At 47.9% G+C, this 22324-nt stretch overlaps 1 protein-coding gene across 25 annotated transcripts in view; it reads left to right on the top strand.

Annotated features, from left to right (window-relative positions):
• The window catches only part of ANK1 (ankyrin 1), a 178441-nt gene that overhangs the window by 66009 nt on the left and 90108 nt on the right, over nucleotides 1-22324 (top strand). For 22 of the 25 annotated variants that reach the window (XR_014551793.1, XR_014551794.1, XR_014551795.1 and 19 more), the window contains exon 2: nucleotides 11929-12030. Coding sequence is in view for 22 of the 25 variants with exons in the window: in XM_083629244.1 (XP_083485370.1) it covers nucleotides 11929-12030 (102 nt within the window). In the remaining 3 variants the exon portion in view is untranslated. Of the gene's footprint in view, nucleotides 1-116; nucleotides 383-11928; nucleotides 12031-22324 lie in introns of those variants that run through there. The other 3 variants (XM_083629240.1, XM_083629236.1, XM_083629229.1) reach the window with 3 other exon arrangements.

Genomic DNA, 22324 nt, shown 5'->3' with positions numbered 1-22324 from the left:
CCCCTGAGGCCCTGGCACCTGCATCTCTGCTGACACCCCCCCCCCACCGCCGCCGCCAATGGGTTGGCAGCCAGCAGCCGCTTGTTGCTGAGAGGCAGGCAGCTATTAAATATCCCTGCCTGACATAATGATGGCAAGAAGAAGAAGGAGAAGCGGAACATCTTCCATTAGCATCTGGCTCACCCTGCAGCGGCCACAGAGGCAGGAGGAAGGCAGCCTATATTTTTAGACAGGATGCAACGCAACTTTCCGGCTCACCCAAAGGTGGGGAATAGCTAAGGGAGGAAGAGCGAGAGAGGGAGAGATTGAAGCTGGGCTCAGGTTTCGGCTCAAGCGCTGGGCTATGGCAGCACGGCAAGGGAAGTCTGGGCCAGGCAGTGCTGTGAGTATAAAATGTGCTTTTCCTTCGCACAAAGCCTCCTGTCCCTCTGCTTTCACCCCCCCCCCGCCCTGCTTCTCTTGCTCTGGAAATTGCCTGCCTGTCAGAACTGAGGGGTGGAGGTGGGGTTGCATTTCAGCCGTCAAAGTTCAGTTTGCATGTTGCTTCACATGTACTTATTTATGTGTCTCTCGAGGGCAGGGGAAAGCTCACACAGAAGGGGAGAGTCCATCTCTCTCTCCCCCCCCCCCCCAGCTGACATACCAAGCCACCCTTTCCCCATTTCTGAGTTGCCTTACAGGCCTCTGGAGTGAGAAATTTCCTTTTGGCTCTGCCTAGTTGTTTGGACCTTAGGACAACATGTAAAGTTCAGGCCAGAGGGTGGTGGCAGCTGCAGAGTCTTGTCCTCCAGCAGATAAAAAACTGAGCAAGCAGAAGGGCACACAAGACTTCTCTTAGACAAGCTCCTAAATCCATTTCTGCACGGGAAAAACAAGCAAACTGATGTCCTCCTCTGTCCAAGTTGAGTGAGCTAATGGCTTTATTTCACTTTTCCCTGGTCCTCTTTCCACCATCTCTCTCTCTCGCAGTCACCCTTTGTGGGGCCACACTCACTACTCTGCATGGAAGGGCCAGTGTTCCTTGGTTGCAGCTGTTCCAGTAAGCCTCAGCGATGGCATGCAATCTGTGTGTTTGCCTTCAGATGGCTGGACTGCAAGCCATCCTACCCCTGTAGTTGCCCAGCGCAAAGTAAGGGACACCCCCTCCTCTGTGCATTGCAGAGAACTTGAGGGCAGGAGAGGTGTGTGATTTACATGGAAACTTCAGCTTCCTGAAACAAATCACAAACCAAAACACACACTTCGGCAGTTTGCAATGCAGTTCCCCAGACAAATAATGTGTACCGCGATGCATACTTACATACATGAAAGTGTGCATGTAAATGCATATATTAGTAAGACTAATATACAAAAAATGCATTGTGGTAGAAAAATTTGTTTGCAAATTTTGTTAGACAAAATTGCATACAATTATGCATACGATGCATATATACAAAGTGGTATATACAAATTGTGTAACAGTAATATATATATATATTAAAATGCTGGTGAATTTTCATGAAGAATCTTTTTTTTAAAATTGCAAACTGATGCAGAAATGTGGAGAACTTGGAGCTGGAAAAACTAGTGAAATAAAGGGAAATTGGGATGCTGCTCCTCCTAGGGCCAGAGACTGCCTTCCGCCAAGGACTCTAGCATATTCTGATAGGTGCAGGTGGGACCAAGCTCTCTCTCCCCACACCTCCGCCTTTCTCTTTACGCCACAGCCTTTGGAGATACTCAGAAGCAGCTGGAGAGATTCCTGCCACTTCTGAAAGAATCTGAAGCGAAGGGAGAGCCTGGTTGCTGTCTTCTCCTGAGTCCTTTGCAGGTGCCAGAGGACTTGGATGAAGAGCAGGATGGAGTGGTCATCGTTGACCCACAAGCAATGGCTTCAGTCGAGGCCAGCCAAAATGTTTGAGGGCCCGGAGATGGATGCATCCCATAGGCCTGTAAGAGGTAGACCATTCACTTGCAGAAGGCCTTCTCCCACATTTGCCATTGTGGGGCTTCGTGATGCCAGAACAATATCAGGGTGGCACACCTGCCAGAATCTCACAGATGCTGGCATCAGAGGCCTTCTCTTGGGTACTTATAATGGCCCAAGGATCACTCACTACCCAAGCACCCTCCCACCTGATTTGCAGGGGACCCTCCTGCACTTCGTAAAGAGCAGCTGAAGCTCAAAGAGACGATTTTGATGCGCATGTGTGGTGGTGGTGGTGGGGAGAAACTAAGGGCTATAGCTCAGAGGTAGAGCATCTGCTTTGCATGCAGAAGGTCCCTGGTTCAATCCCTGGTATCTCCAGGGAAAGCTAGGAGAGACTGTCTGAAGCTTTAGAGAGTCCCTGCCAGTCAGTGTAGCCAATACAGAGCTAGATTGACTGACTGTCTGACTTTGTATATGGCAACTGCCTGTATTTCTGTGCTGGAAGGGTGTGCATCAGGACGGAAAACCTCAGATACCAGGGAAGTCCTGTGCCCCTTCAGACTCCTGGGGACCTTCTTCAGACCAGATCCCCCTCCCGGCCACGGCCTCTCTTCCCAGGCCACACCATCCTCAGGCTTTGCTTCTCACCCTCCTGGATTGCTTGTTGTCAACTCTGGCTTGCCTCAAAGGGGGTGGGGTGGGGGAGGGGTGTATAAGCTATCCTACTGTACAAAAGTAATGTTTTAATTTGTTGCTGTACCCATGTTTGCCTCTGGCTTGCCCAACACTGGCATGTGGCCTCCAGAAGATTGCCTGGAAGAGAATGTGGCCCTTTGGCTGCAAAAGGTTCCTTACCCCTGGTCTGCAGGCTAGCACCATTTCTCCTAAATACTCAAAATAGTAATAGTGGTTGACCAGGTACCAGTGGAATAAAACAGAGGAGGGAAGGGATCTGGACACGTCATTCTGGAACATGAAAGGGCCATTTTATGAATGACCCAAAGAGGCTGGATTGGTTTGTGCCAAATGCTAATTGGCAGTGGTGAGGCTGCCATTTGGATTTTCTGCCACATGCACCCAAATGCCTTCTGCTGGCCTTAGAGGTTGTTGCTTTTTAGGAATATGGGAAGCCGGTCCCTCTATTTGTCCATGTGCTGCAGGGATAGCAAGACATGATGTTCCCCAGATGTTGCTGAACTCCAGCTCCCATCAGCCTCAGGCAGAAGCCCATGGTCAAGGATGATGGGAGTCCAGGAGCTGCTGGAGGGCAACAGACTGGCTGCCATTGATTTGGTCCAGTGTTGTCTATTCTGAATGGCTGCATCTCTCCAAGGATTCAGGCAGAGTTCCTTCCCTTCTTAGGAGAAGGAATGGAGCTCAGTAGCAGAGCATCAGATTGGCCTGCAGAAGGTCCCTGATACAACCCCGGCATCTCCAGGCCAGGCTGGGGAAGATTCTTCTCTGAAACCCCGGAAAACTGCTGCCAGCCAGTGTGGATTATGGGGAGCTGCCCTGTGGCCTTCTAAATGTTGCTGGACTCAAACTCCGTTCAGCCCCATCTAGCTTGGCCACTGGTCAAGGAATTGGAAGCTGTAGTCTAGCAACATCTGGAGGGCTGCAGGATAGCCAAACCTCATGTAGACCATAGTGAGCTAACCAAAACAGGAATCTGGCTCAGTGTACAGCAGCTTGCTGTCATCACCTGCTTCCTGACCCTTTTACCTGGAGATACCAAGAGTTGAACATGGAACCTTCTGTTTGCAAAGTGGGCTTTCCACCGCAAAGTTAGGGCTAGTACCCAAAGCTGAGAGAGCTTTGATTGTCACTTTAGAATGGATCTAGTACCCCTTCATGGATCACTGCCTTGCCGTGGCAAAGGGGCTTGAATAACTCAGAGAAGCTATGAACTATGCCATGCAGGGCCACCCAAGATGGACAGGTCAAGGTGGAGAGTTTTGACCAAATGTGATCCACCTGGAGCAGGAACCAGCAAGCCATTCCAGTATCCCTGCTAAGAAAACTCCATGGACAAAGACAACAGGCATATAAAAGTTATGACGCTGGAAGATGAGCCCCTCAGGTTGGAAGGCGTCCAACATGCTACTGAGGAAAAGCGGAGGACAAGTACAAGTCGATTCAGAGCTGATGAAGCAGCTGGGCCAAAGCCGAAAGGTTGCTCAGTTGCAGATATGCCTGGAAGCGAAAGGAAAGTCCAATGCTGTAAAGAAAAATATTGCATAGGAACCTGGAATGTAAGAACCATGAACCTGGGTAAGTTGGATGTGGTCAAAAATGAGATGGCAAGAATAAATATTGACATCCTGGGCATCAGTGAACTAAAATGGACGGGAATGGGTGAATTCAGTTCGGATGACCATCATATCTACTACTGTGGGCAAGAATCCCGTAAAAGAAATGGAGTGGCCCTCATAGTCAACAAAAGAGTGGCGAAAGCTGTACTGGGATTCAATCTCAAAAATGATATAATGATCTCAATACGAATCCATGGCAGACCTTTTAACATCACAGTAATCCAAGTTTATGCACCAACTATTGGTGCTGAAGAAACTGAAATTGACCAATTCTATGAAGACTTACAACACCTTATAGAAATGACACCAAAGAAGAAGGATGTTCTTCTCATTATAGGGGATTGGAATGCTAAAGTAGGGAATCAAGAGATAAAAGGAACAACTGGCAAGTTTGGCCTTGGAGTTCAAAACGAAGCAGGGCAAAGGCTAATAGAGTTCTGCCAAGAGAACAAGCTGGTCATCACAAACACGCTTTTCCAACAACACAAGAAACGACCCTACACATGAACATCACCAGATGGGCAGCATCAAAATCAGATTGATTATACTCTCTGCAGCCAAAGATGGAGAAGCTCTATACAGTCAGCAAAAACATGACCTGGAGCTGACTGTGGCTCAGATCATCAGCTTCTTATAGCAAAATTCAAGCTTAAACTGAAGAAAGTAGGAAAAACCACTGGGCCGGTAAGATACAATCTAAATCAAATCCCTTATGAATACACAGTGGAAGTGAGGAACAGGTTTAAGGATTTAGATTTGCTGGACAGAGTGTCTGAAGAACTATGGATGGAGGCTCGTAACATTATACAGGAGGCAGCAACGGAAACCATCCCAATGAAAAGGAAATGCAAGAAAGCAAAGTGGCTGTCCAACGAGGCCTTACAAATAGCGGGGGAGAGAAGGCAAGCAAAATGTGAGGGAGATAGTGAAAGATACAGGAAATTGAATGCAGATTTCCAAAAAATAGCAAGGAGAGACAAGAAGGCCTTCTTAAACGAGCAATGCAAAGAAATAGAGGAAAACAATAGAATGGGAAAAACCAGAGATCTGTTCAAGAAAATTGGAGATATGAAAGGAACATTTCGTACAAAGATTACCATAATAAAGGACAAAAGTGGAAAGGACTTAACAGAAGCAGAAGACATCAAGAAGAGGTGGCAAGAATACACAGAGGAATTATACCCCTGGTAGTGTGGTTGCTGACCTTGAGCCAGACATCCTGGAGAGTGAAGTCAAATGGGCCTTAGAAAGCACTGCTAATAACAAGGCCAGTGGAAGTGATGATATTCCAGCTGAACTATTTAAAATTTTAAAAGATGATGCTGTGCTACACTCAATATGCCAGCAAGTTTGGAAAACTCAGCAGTGGCCAGAGGATTCGAGAAGTCTACATCCCAATCCCAATCAGTCTACATCCCAATCCCAAAGAAGGGCAGTGCCAAAGAATGCTCCAACTACCTCACAATTGCACTCATTTCACATGCTAACAAGGTTATGCTTAAAATTCTACAAGGCAGGCTTAAGCAGTATGTGGACCGAGAACTCCCAGAAGTGCAAGCTGGATTTCGAAGGGGCAGAGGAACCAGAGACCAAATTGCCAATATGCCCTGGATTATGGAGAAAGCTAGAGAGTTCCAGAAAGACATCTACTTCTGCTTCATTGACTATGCAAAAGCCTTTGACTGTGTCGACCACAGCAAACTATGGCAAGTTCTTAAAGAAATGGGAGTGCCTGATCACCTCATCTGTCTCCTGAGAAATCTCTATGTGGGACAAGAAGCTACAGTTAGAACTGGATATGGAACAACTGATTGGTTCAAAGTTGGGAAAGGATTACGGCAAAGCTGTATATTGTCTCCCTGCTTATTTAACTTATATGCAGAATTCATCATGCGAAAGGCTGGGCTGGATGAATCCCAAGCCGGAATTAAGATTGCCGGAAGAAATATCAACAACCTCAGATATGCAGATGACACAACCTTAATGGCAGAAAGTGAGGAGGAATTAAAGAACCTTTTAATGAGGGTGAAAGAGGAGAGCGCAAAATATGGTCTGAAGCTCAACATCAAAAAACCCAAGATCATGGCTACTGGGCCCATCACCTCCTGTCGAATAGAAGGGGAAGAAATGGAGGCAGTGAGAGATTTTACTTTCTTGGGCTCCATGATCACTGCAGATGGTGACTACACGAAATTAAAAAATGCCTGCTTCTTGGGAGAAAAGCAATGACAAACCTAGACAGCATCTTAAAAAGCAGAGACATCACCTTGCCAACAAAGGTCCGTATTGTTAAAGCTATGGTTTTCCCAGTAGTGATGTACAGAAGTGAGAACTGGACCAGAAAGAAGGCTGATCGCCGAAGAATTGATGCTTTTGAATTATGGTGCTGGAGGAGACTCTTGGGAGTCCCATGGACTGCAAGGAGATCAAACATATCCATCCTTAAGGAAATCAGCCCTGAGTGCTCACTGGAAGGACAGATCCTGAAGCTGAGGCTCCAATCCTTTGGCCACCTCATGAGAAGAGAAGACTCCCTGGAAAAGACCCTGATGTTGGGAAAGATGGAGGGCACAAGGAGAAGGGGACGACAGAGGACGAGATGGTTGGACAGTGTGCTCAAGGCTACAAACATGAGTCTGACCAAACTGCGGGAGACAGTGGAAGACAGAAGTGCCTGGCATGCTCTGGTCCATGGGGTCACGAAGAGTCGGACACAACTAAACGACTAAACAACAACAACAAGTGCCCTCTACTTACCGCCTCCGTTTTGTGGCCCCTGGCTACATTCCAGGAAGAGTCTACCCTATCTTTGCATATTTCACTGTGCAAAAATGGGTGGAGTTATTTCCACCCTTTCAAGCAGTGGCAAGGAGACAGTTCTTCTGCCCAACCCTCTTGGTTATGTTGCCACCAGCAGAAACCCTTTAGGGTACAGTCTCTGCCAGCAATGGCCCAAGATGTTTCGTTACCTGAGGTGAAGCAGACGATGGTGCCATCCCATGACTAAAGAGCGCTAAAGAGCAGGTTTTTGGGGAAAAGTGGCGCGGCAAAGGCAAAAATGGTTGGACTCATGCCTAGAAAGCACAGGACAAGCAGAAGCACGGATGAGCCCTAACAGGAGACATGGCAGAGGTGACGTCTGGTTTGGAAAAAGTGGATGGGCAAGCAGAATTGTGGGCTTCACTCCCATGGGAAATAGAGATGGCCTTAAAAGAAGAGTAGACAAATTCTTGGAGGATCAGGCTTTCCATGGCTACTACGCACAGTGGCTGTGCTCTCAGGCTTCCCATAGGCATTTGGTTGGCCATTGGGAGAAGAGAATGCTGGGTGACGTGGGCCATTGGCCTGATCCAGAGGGCTCATCTTATCTTCTGACAACAGGACAGCGTCCTTCATTGTAATGTAGGCTAGCAGGCTAGTGCAGGGCAGGCTGCATGGCACAAACACCTCTGCCCTCCAACATCTTGCCCTTAGTCCTCCATCACTTGGCTGCCCTCCTCTCCAAGCACCTGCTGCCTGAGGTGGCTGCCTCACCCTGACCAATGGCAGGGATGGAATTGTCCGCCATTCAAGACCAGGGGGACCAGTCCTGGCATGAAATACCATGGGGTCATAAGGCTCTGTCTCATACAGAGTCAGGCTGTTCTTTCATCTAGCTCAATATTTATCTGCACTGACAGGCAGAATGGAAGGTGGTCTTTCTGCATGCAGAGTCAGCAGCCCCTACTTAGCTTTTAGGCATGGAGGAAGCTGTCTTAAAGAGAGCCAGACCATTGGTCCACCCATCTCTATAACTGAGTAATCGGGGGGGGGGGGCGGTCCTTTCCCAGCCCACCTGGAGACGCCAGGGATTGAAACCTGGGATGATGTTCACGCAACAGCCGTGTGCTCTTCCCACTGAGCTGTGGCTTTCTAGGGCCTTTGCACAAAGCCTGCCTCCATTCACAAATCTCTCTCCTCCCTGTGGTGCCAGCTCTCTTTTGCCTCTCCCCTCTCCTGGACTCGAGAGGCCTCCTTCTCTGGGCCAGGGTCCCACATAGGAAGTGTGCAGTTAATTATAGCCAGAGCATCTTGGTTATCTCATCTGCTCGGACACCTGCCTGCTCTACTTTCATTTTGAGAAGTGTAAGGGGGGGAGGGGGGTTTCCATTCCCAAAGGCTTATGCAAGAGTTCAAATTTGGGTAGGGTCAAGCTAAGCAGCAGAGAAGGGACCCACATCCGTTTTCAGTGCTAAATGCAGGCTGCTGCTCTAGTCTGTGGGGTCTGCCCCTCCTGGGTCCGAGAAGGACACTGTTTCCCTTTGAAGAAAGCTGAAAGTGGCTCTGGAGCTCCTCTGGATGACCTCTGCTTATGGGGCATGACTCGCTTGCATAACGTCCGTGTCCAGTTTTGTCTGTGTCCTGAGCATTTTTTCTGATTTGTTGTGGGGCATACATAGGACAGCAAGCTTTTGTCCCTTTTTGCCTGTGCTGGGGTTGCACATCTTCCTCTTAACCATTCATTAATTCCACACTTATCAGTGCATTTCCTTGTCAGTTTTCTAACAGCAAAGAGTCCGTTTGTTTGTTTGTTTTAAAAAGTGGATTTGTTGTGACAGAGCACTTTATTCCCCTTTGAATTGCACAAACCTCAATTTCCCAGCATGTGGTTGAATACCTCCAGCAAAGTACTGATAGTCTGGAGGCGACCTCAGAGATGCTTTGCTGCCCAGGCTGTGCAGGTGCTATTTCCTTTTGTCCTGCTGCTGTCTCTGGACAAACTGACTTAGCAGGTGTCTGAAGTGCGGGGGCGGGGGGGGGGCAAGCATACTGTAAAACAAAGATCAACCATGAGGCCTCTCTCAGGCCATCTTTTACATCCACTTAAAGAAAACCAAAGGGTTTGCACATAAGCATATTGTACAGCTTTCATGTTTGCCAAGGGCTCCAACAAACAAACCAACTGCCTGCCTGCCTGCGAGCCTGGAGAGCTGCTGCCTGTCAGTGTAGGCAGCGATGAGATAGATGGATCAATGGTCTGACTCATCAGCCAGATCTATGGTTTGAGCTGAAAATCTATTAAGTTTTTTTTAAAAAAAACCACCCACTGGGAAAGGAGGCACGAGGCTCTGGCAGCACGCTGGAGTCCTCCTTCCTCCTTCCCAAAGCTGGGCAAGCTCTTACTGGGCTTGGGGAAGGAGGCAAGAGGCCCACGTCCCAATCTTTCTTGGCTGAACTTTGGAGGGTTTGCTGTAGTCAGCTATGATGCCTCTACCTGTGAACACCTGGGGAAAGCTGTAGGCAGGCTGAATGCGATGTTTCTGAAAGAGGTGAGAATTACGGAACAGACACATCACTAAAACTTACCGTATTTTTCGCTCTATAACACGCACCAGACCATAACACGCACGTAGTTTGTAGACGAGGAAAACAAGAAAAAAAATATTCGAAACGAAATAGTGGATATATGATTTTTGTGGTTCATGCTGTGGCCACAGACATGTGATCTGACGGTGAGTTTGGAGTAGCCCAATGCAAAAATCCTGAGGATCCATGTGGATCCATGCTTTGTAACCACGGAGGAGGAAAGGAAGGGGAACCATGGATCCTCTGCTCACGACTGCAGCAGATCCCCCCGCCACCCGCAGGCATTCGCTCCATAACACGCACAGACATTTCCCCTTACTTTCTAGGAGGAAAAAAGTGAGTGTTATGGTGCAAAAAATACGGTAATTTAAACAATGTGAGATTTGGTTATCATATCTTGTTTATAAGAATGTACCAATGTTATGTTTGTTTTTCATTTTTTGGAAAAAAGATCTGGTCATGTTCATGAACTTACATGCTAACTTTTCTATTTACCCTTTTTTGTGAGCTGTTCTGTGCAGAATATAGGTAGTGTGGGATCTAAATGCTAAAAAAGCAAAAAAAAAAAAAAGGCAAATGCATCTGTGGAAAGGCTGTAGTTCAGCGGTAGAGAACTTGCATTGCACACAGAAGGTTCCTCATTGGATCCCCAGCATTTCCAGGTAGGGCTGTAATCGGGGTGCCCTGGGACACAGGCAGAGTCCAAGGCACCTCCAAAGAAAGTGGGGCTGTCCCACTTAAGACAAGGCAATTGGTAGCTCTGCTACAGCATGCCATTTGTTGACTGCATTGTGAGTGCAAAATCAGCCCACGGTCTGCTCTTGCTGTGTCAGCCTAAGATGAGAGCTCCCAATGCTCACCCCAAATCAGGACGTTCAGCTCCTTCTCTGCTTAGCTGGTCATTGTGGCCATACAGTCTCAGGCGGTCCTTTGGTGGACCTGGCACAAGGCAGCATCTATCTCCCTATGTATTTCTGAGTTAGGAATACTTAGGCTGGCATTGTGGATGTTGTTGGATTTAGGAGCTTTGGAAGGGGAGAAATCCCTCTGAGATGTAAAAGCACAGTGATCAGTTGCAATATTGCCTTCAGTTTCATCAGCATTTAATGTTTTTGTTTAAGGCATCTGTTGGGTTTTTTTTAATAAAATGTTAAAACTTAAAAATTTGCCAAAAACTAAATACAAAAAACCCCAACCTGTTTTGTTTTAATTCTAATTGGATACTCTGAAGCAGGAGGGGGGAGCCCTCCAAGCATCCCCGGCGAGCCTGGCCAGTGGATGAGGGGAGCTGTAGTTCAACGACGTCTGGAGGACTCAAGGTTCCCCCTGCTTGTTTTGAAGGGAAGCCCCTGACCTCCACAGGGGAGCTTCGTATCATAAGATATGCAACGCTTCTGCTGAAAATGGAGAAATTAGATTCAGTTTACATTTAATGGTAGTAAACCTACCAAATCCACACTCTGTGAAACAATATGCAAACTGAAGCACAGCTGTTCTTTAGCATTTGTACTTTTCTGAATGTCCTCAGTGCAGTTCTCCAGACAAGGAATGCGTGTAAAGATGCCTATCTTTGAGATCTACAGGAATAGGTCAGTATACAAATTTAATAAAGAAATAAAAATAAATATTGTAGGGTAAGTGTAAATAGCATAGAAAAGTGCATTATATTTGGAGAAATTACTTTGTAAAAATGTGTGTTTTAGTGGTGTGGGGCAGGGAAACTTGCTGCTTAGTGATATCAAGACATACAGTGAGTGGTGCCACGTGTTACGGAGGGGGAGGGGAAAACTTGGTGCAGTGGTACCTCGGGTTACATACGCTTCAGGTTACATACGCTTCAGGTTACATACGCTTCAGGTTACAGACTCTGCTAACCCAGAAATAGTGCTTAAGGTTAAGAACTTTGCTTCAGGATGAGAACAGAAATCGTGTTCCGGTGGCGCGGCAGCAGCAGGAGGCCCCATTAGCTAAAGTGGTGCTTCAGGTTAAGAACAGTTTCAGGTTAAGTACGGACCTCTGGAACGAATTAAGTACTTAACCCGAGGTACCACTGTACGCGCATTTGCCATATTGGGCTGCAGGTCTGTGCTTCTTTTAACAGTGTTCTTCCCTCAGTCAAAATGCTGGTTAGACTTAGAAGGGTTTGGCCTCGCCTTCCCTGGGTGCTGGCTGGCACCAAGTCCTACTCCCTGAGACGCTAACTTTCTGTGTGCAAGGATTTGTTTATGGAGGAGCAATCAGGTGAGCCCCCATCTGCAATCGGAATCCCAGATGCTGCTTAACCACTTCAGCGAGAGCTGCACTTCAGCTATTGCAGGTTAGCCCAATACACCCACTAACAATGCCTCTTCTCTTTCCAAGGCTGATGCTGCGACCAGCTTCTTACGGGCGGCACGATCTGGAAACTTGGACAAGGCTCTGGACCACTTGAGGAATGGTGTGGATATTAACACCTGCAACCAGGTAGGCCATGAGCTCTTCCCTGACGCCCCCTATCCTTCGTCCACCAGCTTTTGGCTTGGTCTTGATAGAGCCAGCCATGGGCTTGCGTTCTGCCCTTGGTGTCTAATCAGATGCTGTTCAGGTGGCCTCGTGGTCCTCCAGCTTGCGCCAGCTGCGGTGCCAGGTAAGAGGTAGAAGATCAGCTCCCTCATTTTTTAGAGCTCTTGAGTTTCCCTCATTCTTCTGCCAGGCAGAATTTTTCTTGCAGTCTAAGCTCCAGAATGTGTGAAGTAATAATAAAAAGAGCACCCCTGGGCATGTGCAGAATATGTTTCACTCACTGCTGAATAACTATGGCTTGTATCTTGTATTTTCATGTTGTGAAGCGCCTTGAGATCTATTAAATACAAATTTACTAAAGATAAATAAGTAAAAAAGTAAAATAGATAATATAATTAGTGCACATCCAGATGGCTTGAACTTTAGGGATTGTGTGGAGAGAAGAGAGACCTTTCTTGCCATGGAATGCTTTCTGCCTTAAATAATCATTTGTAAACATATTTATTTACCACTATGCATAAACTTTTTTAAAAAATAGAGCTGTTTATAATTGTACATAAAACCAGGCAGTAAAAATCATATAAAATGTTAAAATTAGAAGCCAGCTGACTATTGTGGAAAGGTGTTTTCTTAATTGCCTGACGGAATATAAGTGTTTTCACCAGGAGGTTAAAAGTGGAAACAGAAGGCACCTGCTGAATCTCTATGGGCAGATTATCCCGCAATCCTGGGCCCAGGACCCTAAAGGCTTGGCTTCCTGCTGTTGTCAAATGATCCCCACCAACTCGGTAGACGACCAGTGACGCTCCTGCAGATGCTCAGTGACTGGGCTGTAAGGGTTCAGGCAATCCCTGAGGTAACCTCAACCTCAGTTCTTCAGGGCTTTCAGGGCCTAACCAGGAGAGAATTAGGTGGCGTAGCCTCCTGCACAACAGGGTTGCACAACTGCATGGCGGAAGTTGAGTACAGAATTCTGCATCTTCATTTCTCGAGCTGAAGGAAAATGTCCAGGATTCCTGGCCTGAAAGAGGGAACCTTCTGGATCTGTGTGGAGCTGCCCAGTGTAATGAACAGTCAGAGCTGCTGGTCAAAGGGTGCCACAAGATTCCTAGGTTCCAGAGTGACCTTGCCCACCCTTTGGCTCTTCTTGACCTGGATCATGGTCTGGGCAAATGATGTATCAAGTATAGAAACAAGGGAGTCGTGTAGCACCCAAATGTATCCCTCACCACATCCCTCCACTTTTACAGCTGGCCCTGCCCACCCTGGCATGTGGCCCCAGAAGCTTATTCAGAGGGAAATGTGGCCTTTTGTCTGAAAAAAGCTCCTTACTATTGCAATATGCCCCTGGATGTGAGAGGGCTTTCCTTCTTCCTGCCTCACGCGTGAGCTGTGTGGAGGTGCTCAATAAACAGAATGCCGGACTAGACAGGCCTTTGCTCTGTTCCAGCAGGGCTGCTCTTATGTAGCTAAGAAGACATCTGGCAGTTTGTCTTCTTCCTGCCTGCGTTTGCTTCTAAGGCGTGTGTGCAAGAGAAAGTCCAAGCTACAAGGTGACTTTTGCAGGGGAAGGATTTGGGCTATTCTACCTGCTGCATAAAATATTCTGGAGAGGGCTCTTCCTGTCTCCCAGAACCCAAACAGACAAGCCAGAGTCCTTCATTAAGGGAGAGCACAAGACCCAGCGCCCTTGGGGAGCCCATTTTGCATTCCCCACTGGCAGGCTTGCAGGCGAGGTGGGGGAAGGGCCTCCACAGGCAGACGGTGACTCACCTGGCTCATCCCCAGAGCCACTTCTGGGCTGCTTCAGCCTGCTGATGGAGTGGGCTTGCATGGAAACCAGTTCTCTGCCATCTCTGCCCTGCATGCCCTGGAGGCTCTTCCAGGGAAATAGTTGCTGGAGCTTACAAATAGGAATCTTGGTGTCACAGCGCAGTTGGGCACAGAATGCCCAAAGTGAGGAATCAGCTCTTTATTGTCAAAAGTGCACTTAGCATGTTAGGGAAAGACATGTCCATCCCATCTCTCAGCTGCTCCCAGGTGTGCACCCAATGAAGCAGCTGCCACAACAGAGAGGCCTCCCACCTCCGCTTATGTATCTCGCCCACCTGAGCTGTGTGCAAGCAGGTGAAGGCTGCGTCAGCATGCAACCTGTTTCTGCTCCTCCCTCTCCAGTCCTTGTCTGGTCCTGGGAGACAGGGAGCAGGAGAGGTGGGAACGTGATCTGACTCAGTGGAAGTAGCAATCGGGCTGAGTACTACCCCCACTGTCACAAAAGCAAAATTCCTAGTTATTTTCAGACAGCTTCAGGTGTGCTTACCGTTCCTTATCAGATGACGCAGCAGGAGGGGGGGAGGGCGCTGTTTTTTCCTTCAGTAAAAATTGCTATGTTCTTTTGCCCCACAGCCCCTTACTGCCCACCCCTACCTCCAGAACTCTGTGGAAATGTTTAGGCGGCAGTACTAGGTATAACTAAGGACTGACCCATCCTTCCTCTTGCCTGCTGCTTTCCTTCTTCAGTGCTCAGTTGACGCAAACGGCAAATGGAGGCTTTCCACAAATTGCTGTTTGCTCTGATTTAGCCCTAAAGAGTGGGTTTTCCATGGGAAAAGAGCAGGGCAAGGGGAAAACCAGTCAGACCTGTGCCTGGAAAGCACAGGGCAAACAAAAAGCTGTCCTTTCTTGGCATGGGAAATACGGAAGTTTGGGCAAGTCCTAAGGCGGCTTCTCTGTTCCCATGATTCCTATGATTTATTTTGTGCTATTTATTGATTGAGTTTGTATAGCACCCTTTATCCATAGATCTCAGGGCCATTCACTACATAAAAAATGCAAGATAAAAAACACAAAATACATGATAAAAACAAAAACAAGCCAATAATGCTCCTCCTCTATCTCTGGGCTCTCAAACTTCCTGGAACAACATCAGAACATAGCAAGAGCTCTGCTGCATCATCCAGTCCAGCATTTGAGGCCATCTGCAGAGCCAAAGACTGTAGGAAGAGCGTCTTGGCACCCTTTTCTCACAACGGACGACTTGATGTCTATGGGGTGCCTGCAAGCAGGGCCTGAGCAGCCCAGCAGTCTTCCCCCTGGTGTTTGCTAGCAACTGGTGCTCCAACACATGCTGCCTCCAGCAGTGGAGGTAGAAACATAGCCACCCAGGCTAGTTGCCATGAGTAGCCTTATGCCCCAGGAAGGTGTCAATTAAGGCCATCCAGGTTGGTGTCCATCACTGCCTCTTGTGGAAGCACATTCCGCATAGGAGCTCTACAGGATCAGGCCAATGGCTCACCTAGTCCAGCATCCTGTTCTCTGAATGGTCACCCAGAGAGATGCCCATGGGAGGTCCACAAGCAGGACCTGAGTTCAGCAGCTCTCTCTCCCCCCCCCCCCGTAGTTCCCTGGTTCTCTTATAGTGGCTGGAACATAGCCATCATGGCCACTAGACATGAATCTGCCCAATCTTCTTCTCAAACCATCCAAGTTGGTGGGCATCACTGCCTCTTGTGGGAGTAAGTTCCATAGTCTAACTCTGCGCTGCGTGAAGAAGTCCTTCCTTTTGTCATTTCTGAATCTTGTAGTTTGCTGAAGTTGCTGAGAACTCTCTCTTGGAGATCCCTTGTCCCTCTCACACAACTGCATTTCCAGGAGAGGGGAATGACTATGAAACCAGGTCTTTGTGTCTGCTGTGTGGAGATGTGGCTGCATGTTTTTTACCGAGTGGCACGGCTCACTTCTCTTTCCCTTGCAGGCTTCCTAGAGTCATTACTCCCTTGACTCTGCTAGGGAGACGGTGTTAGCATTTCACACCTCTGGTGTGTAATTAACCTGCTTCTGAGCTCATGTCAGGAACATGTCTGCCCAAAGTACAGCATGAGTTAGAATGCAGTCAGCAACAGAGAGGCTTGCATTTCTCTCAGACAGCTGGAAGCAGTCGGCTGTCAACCCTCCCCCCTTTCTTGACAATGAAATGAAGGCAGCCCTGTTTAGGGAAGCTTTTAATGTTTAACATACTATTGTATTTTAATTTTCTGTTGGAAGCCACCCAGAGTGGCTGGGGAAACCCTGCCAGATGGGCGGGGTATAAAAATTATTATTATTATTATTATTATTATTATTATTATTATTATTATTGCCATTAGCAGAGGGTAGGCTGGAGAGAAGCCAACTCTATCAAGAAGCACAGGCAGGCTCGGAAGGCAGGAGGGTAAGCATTTCCTCACCGGAAGAGGAGGCAGTTAACCCCATGAGCCCAAGGAGTAGATGAATAGGGAAAATATTAGACAGAAAACAAACCCAGAAACATAAGGGTCATAGGTTCAGAATATTCTGCAGAAGCAGGAAGCAGTCTTCAGAAGGGTCAACTGAATCGTAAGAGACGGATGCTCGGCTAGAGCATCAGAGGCTAATTGTTTGCTTTGCAATAATTACGACTTGCGTGCTGTGTTATCAAGACGGCAGCCTGGGCTCCTGACAGCTCAGAGGTTATGTGACCTTGACCTTAATGCTAGGACCTTGGGCTGCTTTGGGCCACAGAGGTGCATGTTCTGGACTAGCTCTGACCAAGCATCTTCAATGAGGAGAAATTCCCATTCGGAACATATGTGTGTCTATGGCAGCTTCAAGATGGTGGCCTGTTTAGTGGTGCTTTCATTTGGATTTGTTTGTGCAACGTTTGTAGGGATGGGCTGTGATGTTGGCTTTTTATTGAGCGTTTGTTCAGATTTGTTTATGAGAAAGTGTTACCTCATACTTTCTGGTGCATTATCCTGACACTTTTCTTATTGCAGAAAAAGTTCAAGGGGAGGGAAGTTCGATTTGTTGTCCAAGTGTGCCAGATCACCTTAATGGTGCAACCTGAATTTGCCCAGAAGCAACTGAATCCGTCTTGCAAAACAGCAGCAGTCTCAAAGTGCCCTGTGTCAGAAATGTTGTCAGGTCAGGGCTGTGTCTCAGCAGTGGAGCACTTTGAGTGCTTTGTGTGTGGAAGGTCTCAGGTTCAATCCCTGGCATCTCCAGGCAGGATTGGGGTTGTCTTCTGTCTGAAACCCTGGAGAGCTGTTGCCAGCAGTGCTCAGCTACGCAGAGCAGCACTCTGACTCTGCAACAAGCAGATTTCTATAGTCCTGTGACTTTGGAGCAGAGCACCAAGGCCCAACCTAGCAGAAGAAGCAGGAGACGATCAAACACAGCAGGATCTATTCATTAAATAGAAAAGTATTTTATTGTTTTATAAGTGAAGGTTACACCTGCATACAAAACATGTGATTAATAGAACATCCAACTGCCATTTAAAAAACCAAGCTCCTCCCTCCTTATATAGTCCCCTTAATAGTCCCCATTCACTTAGGGCTTTGGCCACTAGTACAAACACTATGAATTGGGTCTGACAGCTCACAGGCAGTCAGCACATTGCCTTGAGGATGGGGGTGATATCATTTCTTGCCACACCATAAAGTAACTGCATAGCGTCATTCTGCATGAGCTGCAGCTTCCAAAGAGCTGCCCATGTAGAGTGCATTGCAGGAATCTATCTGGGAGGTGCTTAGAGCATGGATGACTGAGATGAAATGCTCTTGGGCTAGGAATGGGTGTAATTGGCTGTAAGCGCTCCTTGCAAGTGACGCCACCTGTGTCCCGCCAGAGAAATCTTTGCATTGAGGAGCACCTCACAAGCCACGTTCCTGCTCTCTCAGGGGGAATGCTACCTTGTCTAGAACAGGCCAACATCCCCATACCTAAAACTGAGCACCACTTACTCACAGGAACTCCATCTTGTCTAGATTTAGCTTTAGTTTATTGCCCACCCTCTCCAGCCGTCAAAGCCTCTAGGCTGCTAGTTTCAGCACTCAAACAGCCTCTCCTGATTTAAGTGGAAAATGGGGAGAGAGCCGGGTGCCTTCTGCATGCTGATGAGACCATGCTCCAAATCCCCAGTTGACGGGTTCTAATGGCTTCATATAGACATTAAACAGCATGGGGGACAAGATGGACCTTTGAGGGGCCCCACGATCTAAAGGCTGTGGCTCCAAGCAGTTGTCCCCCCGTGCTGTTTCCTGCCAAATACGCTGAAGGTAGAAGTGGAACCACTGCAGTCCAGTGCCTCCATCTTCCTCCCACCCCCGGAGTTGTTCCCTGAGGACACCATGGTTGATGGTTTCAGAAGCCACTGAGAGATCAAGGAGACCCAACAGGGTTGCATCTCCTCCCCATCTCTCTTCTGATAAAGTTAACCCAGCTTGCTCCCTTTCCATTCCCAGGCTTGGAGGAAAGTTGTGTTTTGGTTTGTCTAGAGCGAATTTGGTAAGTTCCAGTTTAAAATGCACACAGAATGAATTCCTCCCTTATCCCTAATTTCACTGCACAACCTTCCCTTGAAGCAGCCACTTCATGTTGGGTGATTTTGTATCTTGCTGCACTGCTGTTTGATCCTGTTCTGCTGCGGAAGAAGATGTGTTCCTCTGGAGAGTCTCTTTTCCCCCAGCGCAGGCACAGGCACAAATCCAGCCCTTGATTCTGGAGGCAGCTGCCGTTTGTTCTTAATTGGGAGAGACTGTTGTGCTCATTATCATGAAGTGCCGCTGTCAAGCCGGGCTCCCGCCCCAGAAGAGGAAGGGAGGCCTTGTGGTAATGGATGCACACACACAGCTCCTGGGTAGATTTTCTTCCCCATCACTGATCAGAAATAAATACTTATTCAAGGTGCCCCCCACCCTAGCTCTTTTAGAGAACTGAGACCAAAAAAAGGGGAGAAGTCTAATAGGATCACATTCCCTCTGGATGTGTGGAATTGTGTCTGTTGAGTATTATCTGGACTTAGGAGAGGCAGGGTGGATCCAACCACCCTCAGTTTTCCCAAGCTGTCTGGTTTAAGTGAGAAAAGCGCAGGACAGGGGAGTAGTTGCGGTCACTATTTATATATTTGTACACTTTCATAATGCAAGATAGCTCTTCGACCCTTCAGGAGGAGATGGTCACATTAGTCCAGGCATCCCCAACCTTCGGCCCTCCAGATGTTTTGGACTACAATTCCCATCATCCCTGACCACTGGTCCTGCTAGCTAGGGATCATGAGAGTTGTAGGCCAAAACATCTGGAGGGCCGCAGGTTGGGGATGCCTGCATTAGTCTTTGTTGCAGGAAGTTTATTAAAATGAGTATGTGAAATATACTCAGAGTCCTGCAGTGATTTCATGCTCTTTCATGCTTGTAAAACAGTGATTGAACTTCCCCCCAAAACTCAGGCCTTTATATACATTATTTACACAATGAGTCCTGTCTGATTGGCTGATTCTGCTTCCCTCCTGGAGCCTGATTGGTGTTCTCCTGCAGGCCAATCAGTTGTTGCATTCTAGGATCCTACCTGCTTATTGTTCTAGGATCCAAGCTTAGTACATAACAGTATACAACTGCATCTTTGACGACTAACTGGGTTGCTTCTTTTTCAAAGAGCACCAGCTTGTTAAGGAGTTAATTGCCTACATAATTGGAAAATTACCATCCAGAAATTGGTAGCAACAATGGAGCGCTCACACGCAAGGCCCTTGGAACAGGCTTTCCGGAGCCTGATTCTTTTTAAAGCTTTCTCATGCCTCCTCCCAAGCCTTGCACTGACGCTCCTGGCACAGTGCCCTGTGTTGGAATTCCCGCTCCTGTGTCAGGTAGATTGGGATCTACTGGGAGAGTTCTGGGTGGTTTGCAGCAGATCAGCAAGAAAGGATTTTAACTCCTGGTTACCTCACAAAAACAACACCTCAAAAGCTTTCTCTCCCTTCCATAAAAAGCAATACTTGCAGAAGGTGGGGAACCGGAGTGGATTTTTGTGGGAAAGGCGCTGTGAGCTTGCTGCTGGTACTGATCACAAATTCCTGGGCTGAGCATGTTCTCAGACACATGTTGAGTTGTATCCAATCAAGTTCTGCTCAGAGTAGACCTACTGAAATTAATGGGTCTAAAGTTAGCCATAAAAACCACTCTTGCTCAATTCTTCATGTGTGGCCGCCTGCCTGACCCACTCTTTTGCACCTGGCTCCAGTTGGTGGATCTTAGGGCTCTAGGATGAGCCTACCCTAAAGTAGATCCTGCAGGTGTGAGACCTGGCTGCCTCTCATGAACTCTGATAGCAGGCTCAACAATTAGGGCTGCCACTTTAATTTCCCATAATATCTTTGGAGCAACCAGTGCCAGATTTAGGGTGGTATGGGTGGTTCCCCTGTAAAAGGGGGTGTAAATTGAGAAGATCCATTTGGGGGTGCAAAATTCAGGGCGCCATATTATGAAAGATTACCTTACCAAAGTCTGCCTCTGGAGCAAGGCATCAGCTGGGACTTTGTAAGAAACTTAAACGGTTCTTTGAGGAACAAGGGCACCCAGAAGAGCCTTTCTTTGGCCCCTGGTCAGAAGGCAGCATGAGAAACATTTCTCCCCGCAGTCCTGGATACAGCATATAGTTGTGGGGTAGCCCCTGTTAGGGGGGTTGCAGCGCCAACGATCTCTTCTGTTCCGGCCTTAATTTCTAGGCATGTTGGGTGTGAGCACAGCTTATTTTCGGGAGGAAGACAAGGGAGCCATCACAGCTGGCTCAGTGGTGCTGCGGCTGCAGCTGCTAAGAGCTAGCAAATACCCTGCCGCCAATTTCATTTTATTGATCTGTTTCCAGACATGGACCTCGGCTTCCTGTTGCCTTAGGCGCTCTTCCTGAATGTTTCGCTTATTCCTTGACCTGAAGGGACCGCAACTGCTCTGGCTAATAGAGCCAGGCCTTGGTGTCAGTGTGGCTCCCATGTTGAGGGCCTGTTTGTCTAAGCCATAGAGGAAGCTTTTCCTGCCCTTGAGTGCCCCTTCCAGGCCACAGGCGAGGCCTTCTGCCTTGAGGTGCTCCCACATCGCAGGGTGAGTTGTGTGTCAGACTGAGCCCCCCTCCCTGTTCAGGAAGTTTCATTCATGAGGTGGAGTGGTAGAAATTTGGGGCAAGGAGGGGTTGCTACCAGATGCTAGAAGTTTGTCTTCAGTGAGAGATAGGCAGTGGCATGAACAGTTTATACGTGTAGATTGTCTGGGAAATCAAAATTCAGCACCAAGACCCCACATCCTCTCCAGGAAAAGCCGTGATCTGAAACCTTAAACGATGCAACCGTGCTAGTTTTTCATTTCCTTATGCTTTCTTCTCAATGACTTATTCAGCAATCTTCCTCTTCTACATAATTTACTCTGGATTGCTACACAAAAAAGGGTGGTGTCAGAGGGGAGACTTCACCCCCAAGCCAGCTTTTTCTCTCTCCCCACGTGACTCCCCCCCACCCCCGCTGTCTGCTTTGCTTCACTTCCTGTCTGATTAAGATAAGGTTACCAGATTTTTTTCAAAGAATCCGGGGACACTTTTCTTTTTAAGAGAAAAAAAGTTATTGAAAAAAGTTTTATTTTTTAAAAAGTAATATCTTCTCTTCTGTAGTCTCCTCTGTCACACAGCCTTCCTCTGGGCCCCGGCCTGCTCTCTTGGAGCGCTAGCCGCCGTGGAGTAGGCTTGGTGAGGGCCTGGGCTTGGCTACGTGTCCTTGCCCTCCCGGTGCTCTCCTACTTCTGCTCCTCTGCGGCGGTGGCTCCCCTCTTTTTTCTCCTTCCTCTTTCTCTCTCTTCCTTCTACTCTCCTCCTTCTCCATGCGTCAGCTCCGGGGTTTTCCTGGGCAGCTGGGTGGCTGGGCACTCTCACTCCCGGCTCGATTTGGGTCATGGGGGTGGTGGTCAGCAGTTCCCCCAGTTGATGCGCTGGGTGTCCCTGGTTTCCCCTTGGCAGCGGCAGCCTCAGCAGCCTGGAGCCAGCATGATAGCGCAGTTGGCTCTGGCTGGCTTCAGGAGCTGCCCGCTGCCATCGTGATGCCCACCATTTTGCCTCACCGGAAGTCCCCATATGACGTGTCTTGTGCCATTGAACCAATCACGCAACATTCATTCCATACTAATAAATCTACAGCACTTAAAATATAAATCTGGGGTCATTCCGGGGACGGATTTTGTCCGGGGACAGATTTGTAAATCTGGGGACTGTCTTTGGGAAACGGGGACATCTGGTAACCATAGATTAAGTGTCCTGGAGAACCTAAAAGCTGGCTTGCTATTTTGTGCCATTTTGGTTGGTCCTAATAAAGGCATCTCCACCTCTGCTGTGGATTTTGAAGTATTTCTGCACTGCTAGCTGCGACGGAAAAGTTTGTTTTTGCTGGGGCAGGTTGGGTCCCCAAGTATTTTCTTTTTCT

This window comes from Podarcis filfolensis (genome assembly GCF_964270895.1).
Source record: "Podarcis filfolensis genome assembly, chromosome: 8".
In the NCBI taxonomy this organism is placed as follows: Eukaryota; Metazoa; Chordata; class Lepidosauria; order Squamata; family Lacertidae; genus Podarcis; species Podarcis filfolensis.
This window is presented reverse-complemented; position numbering and strand designations above follow the sequence as displayed.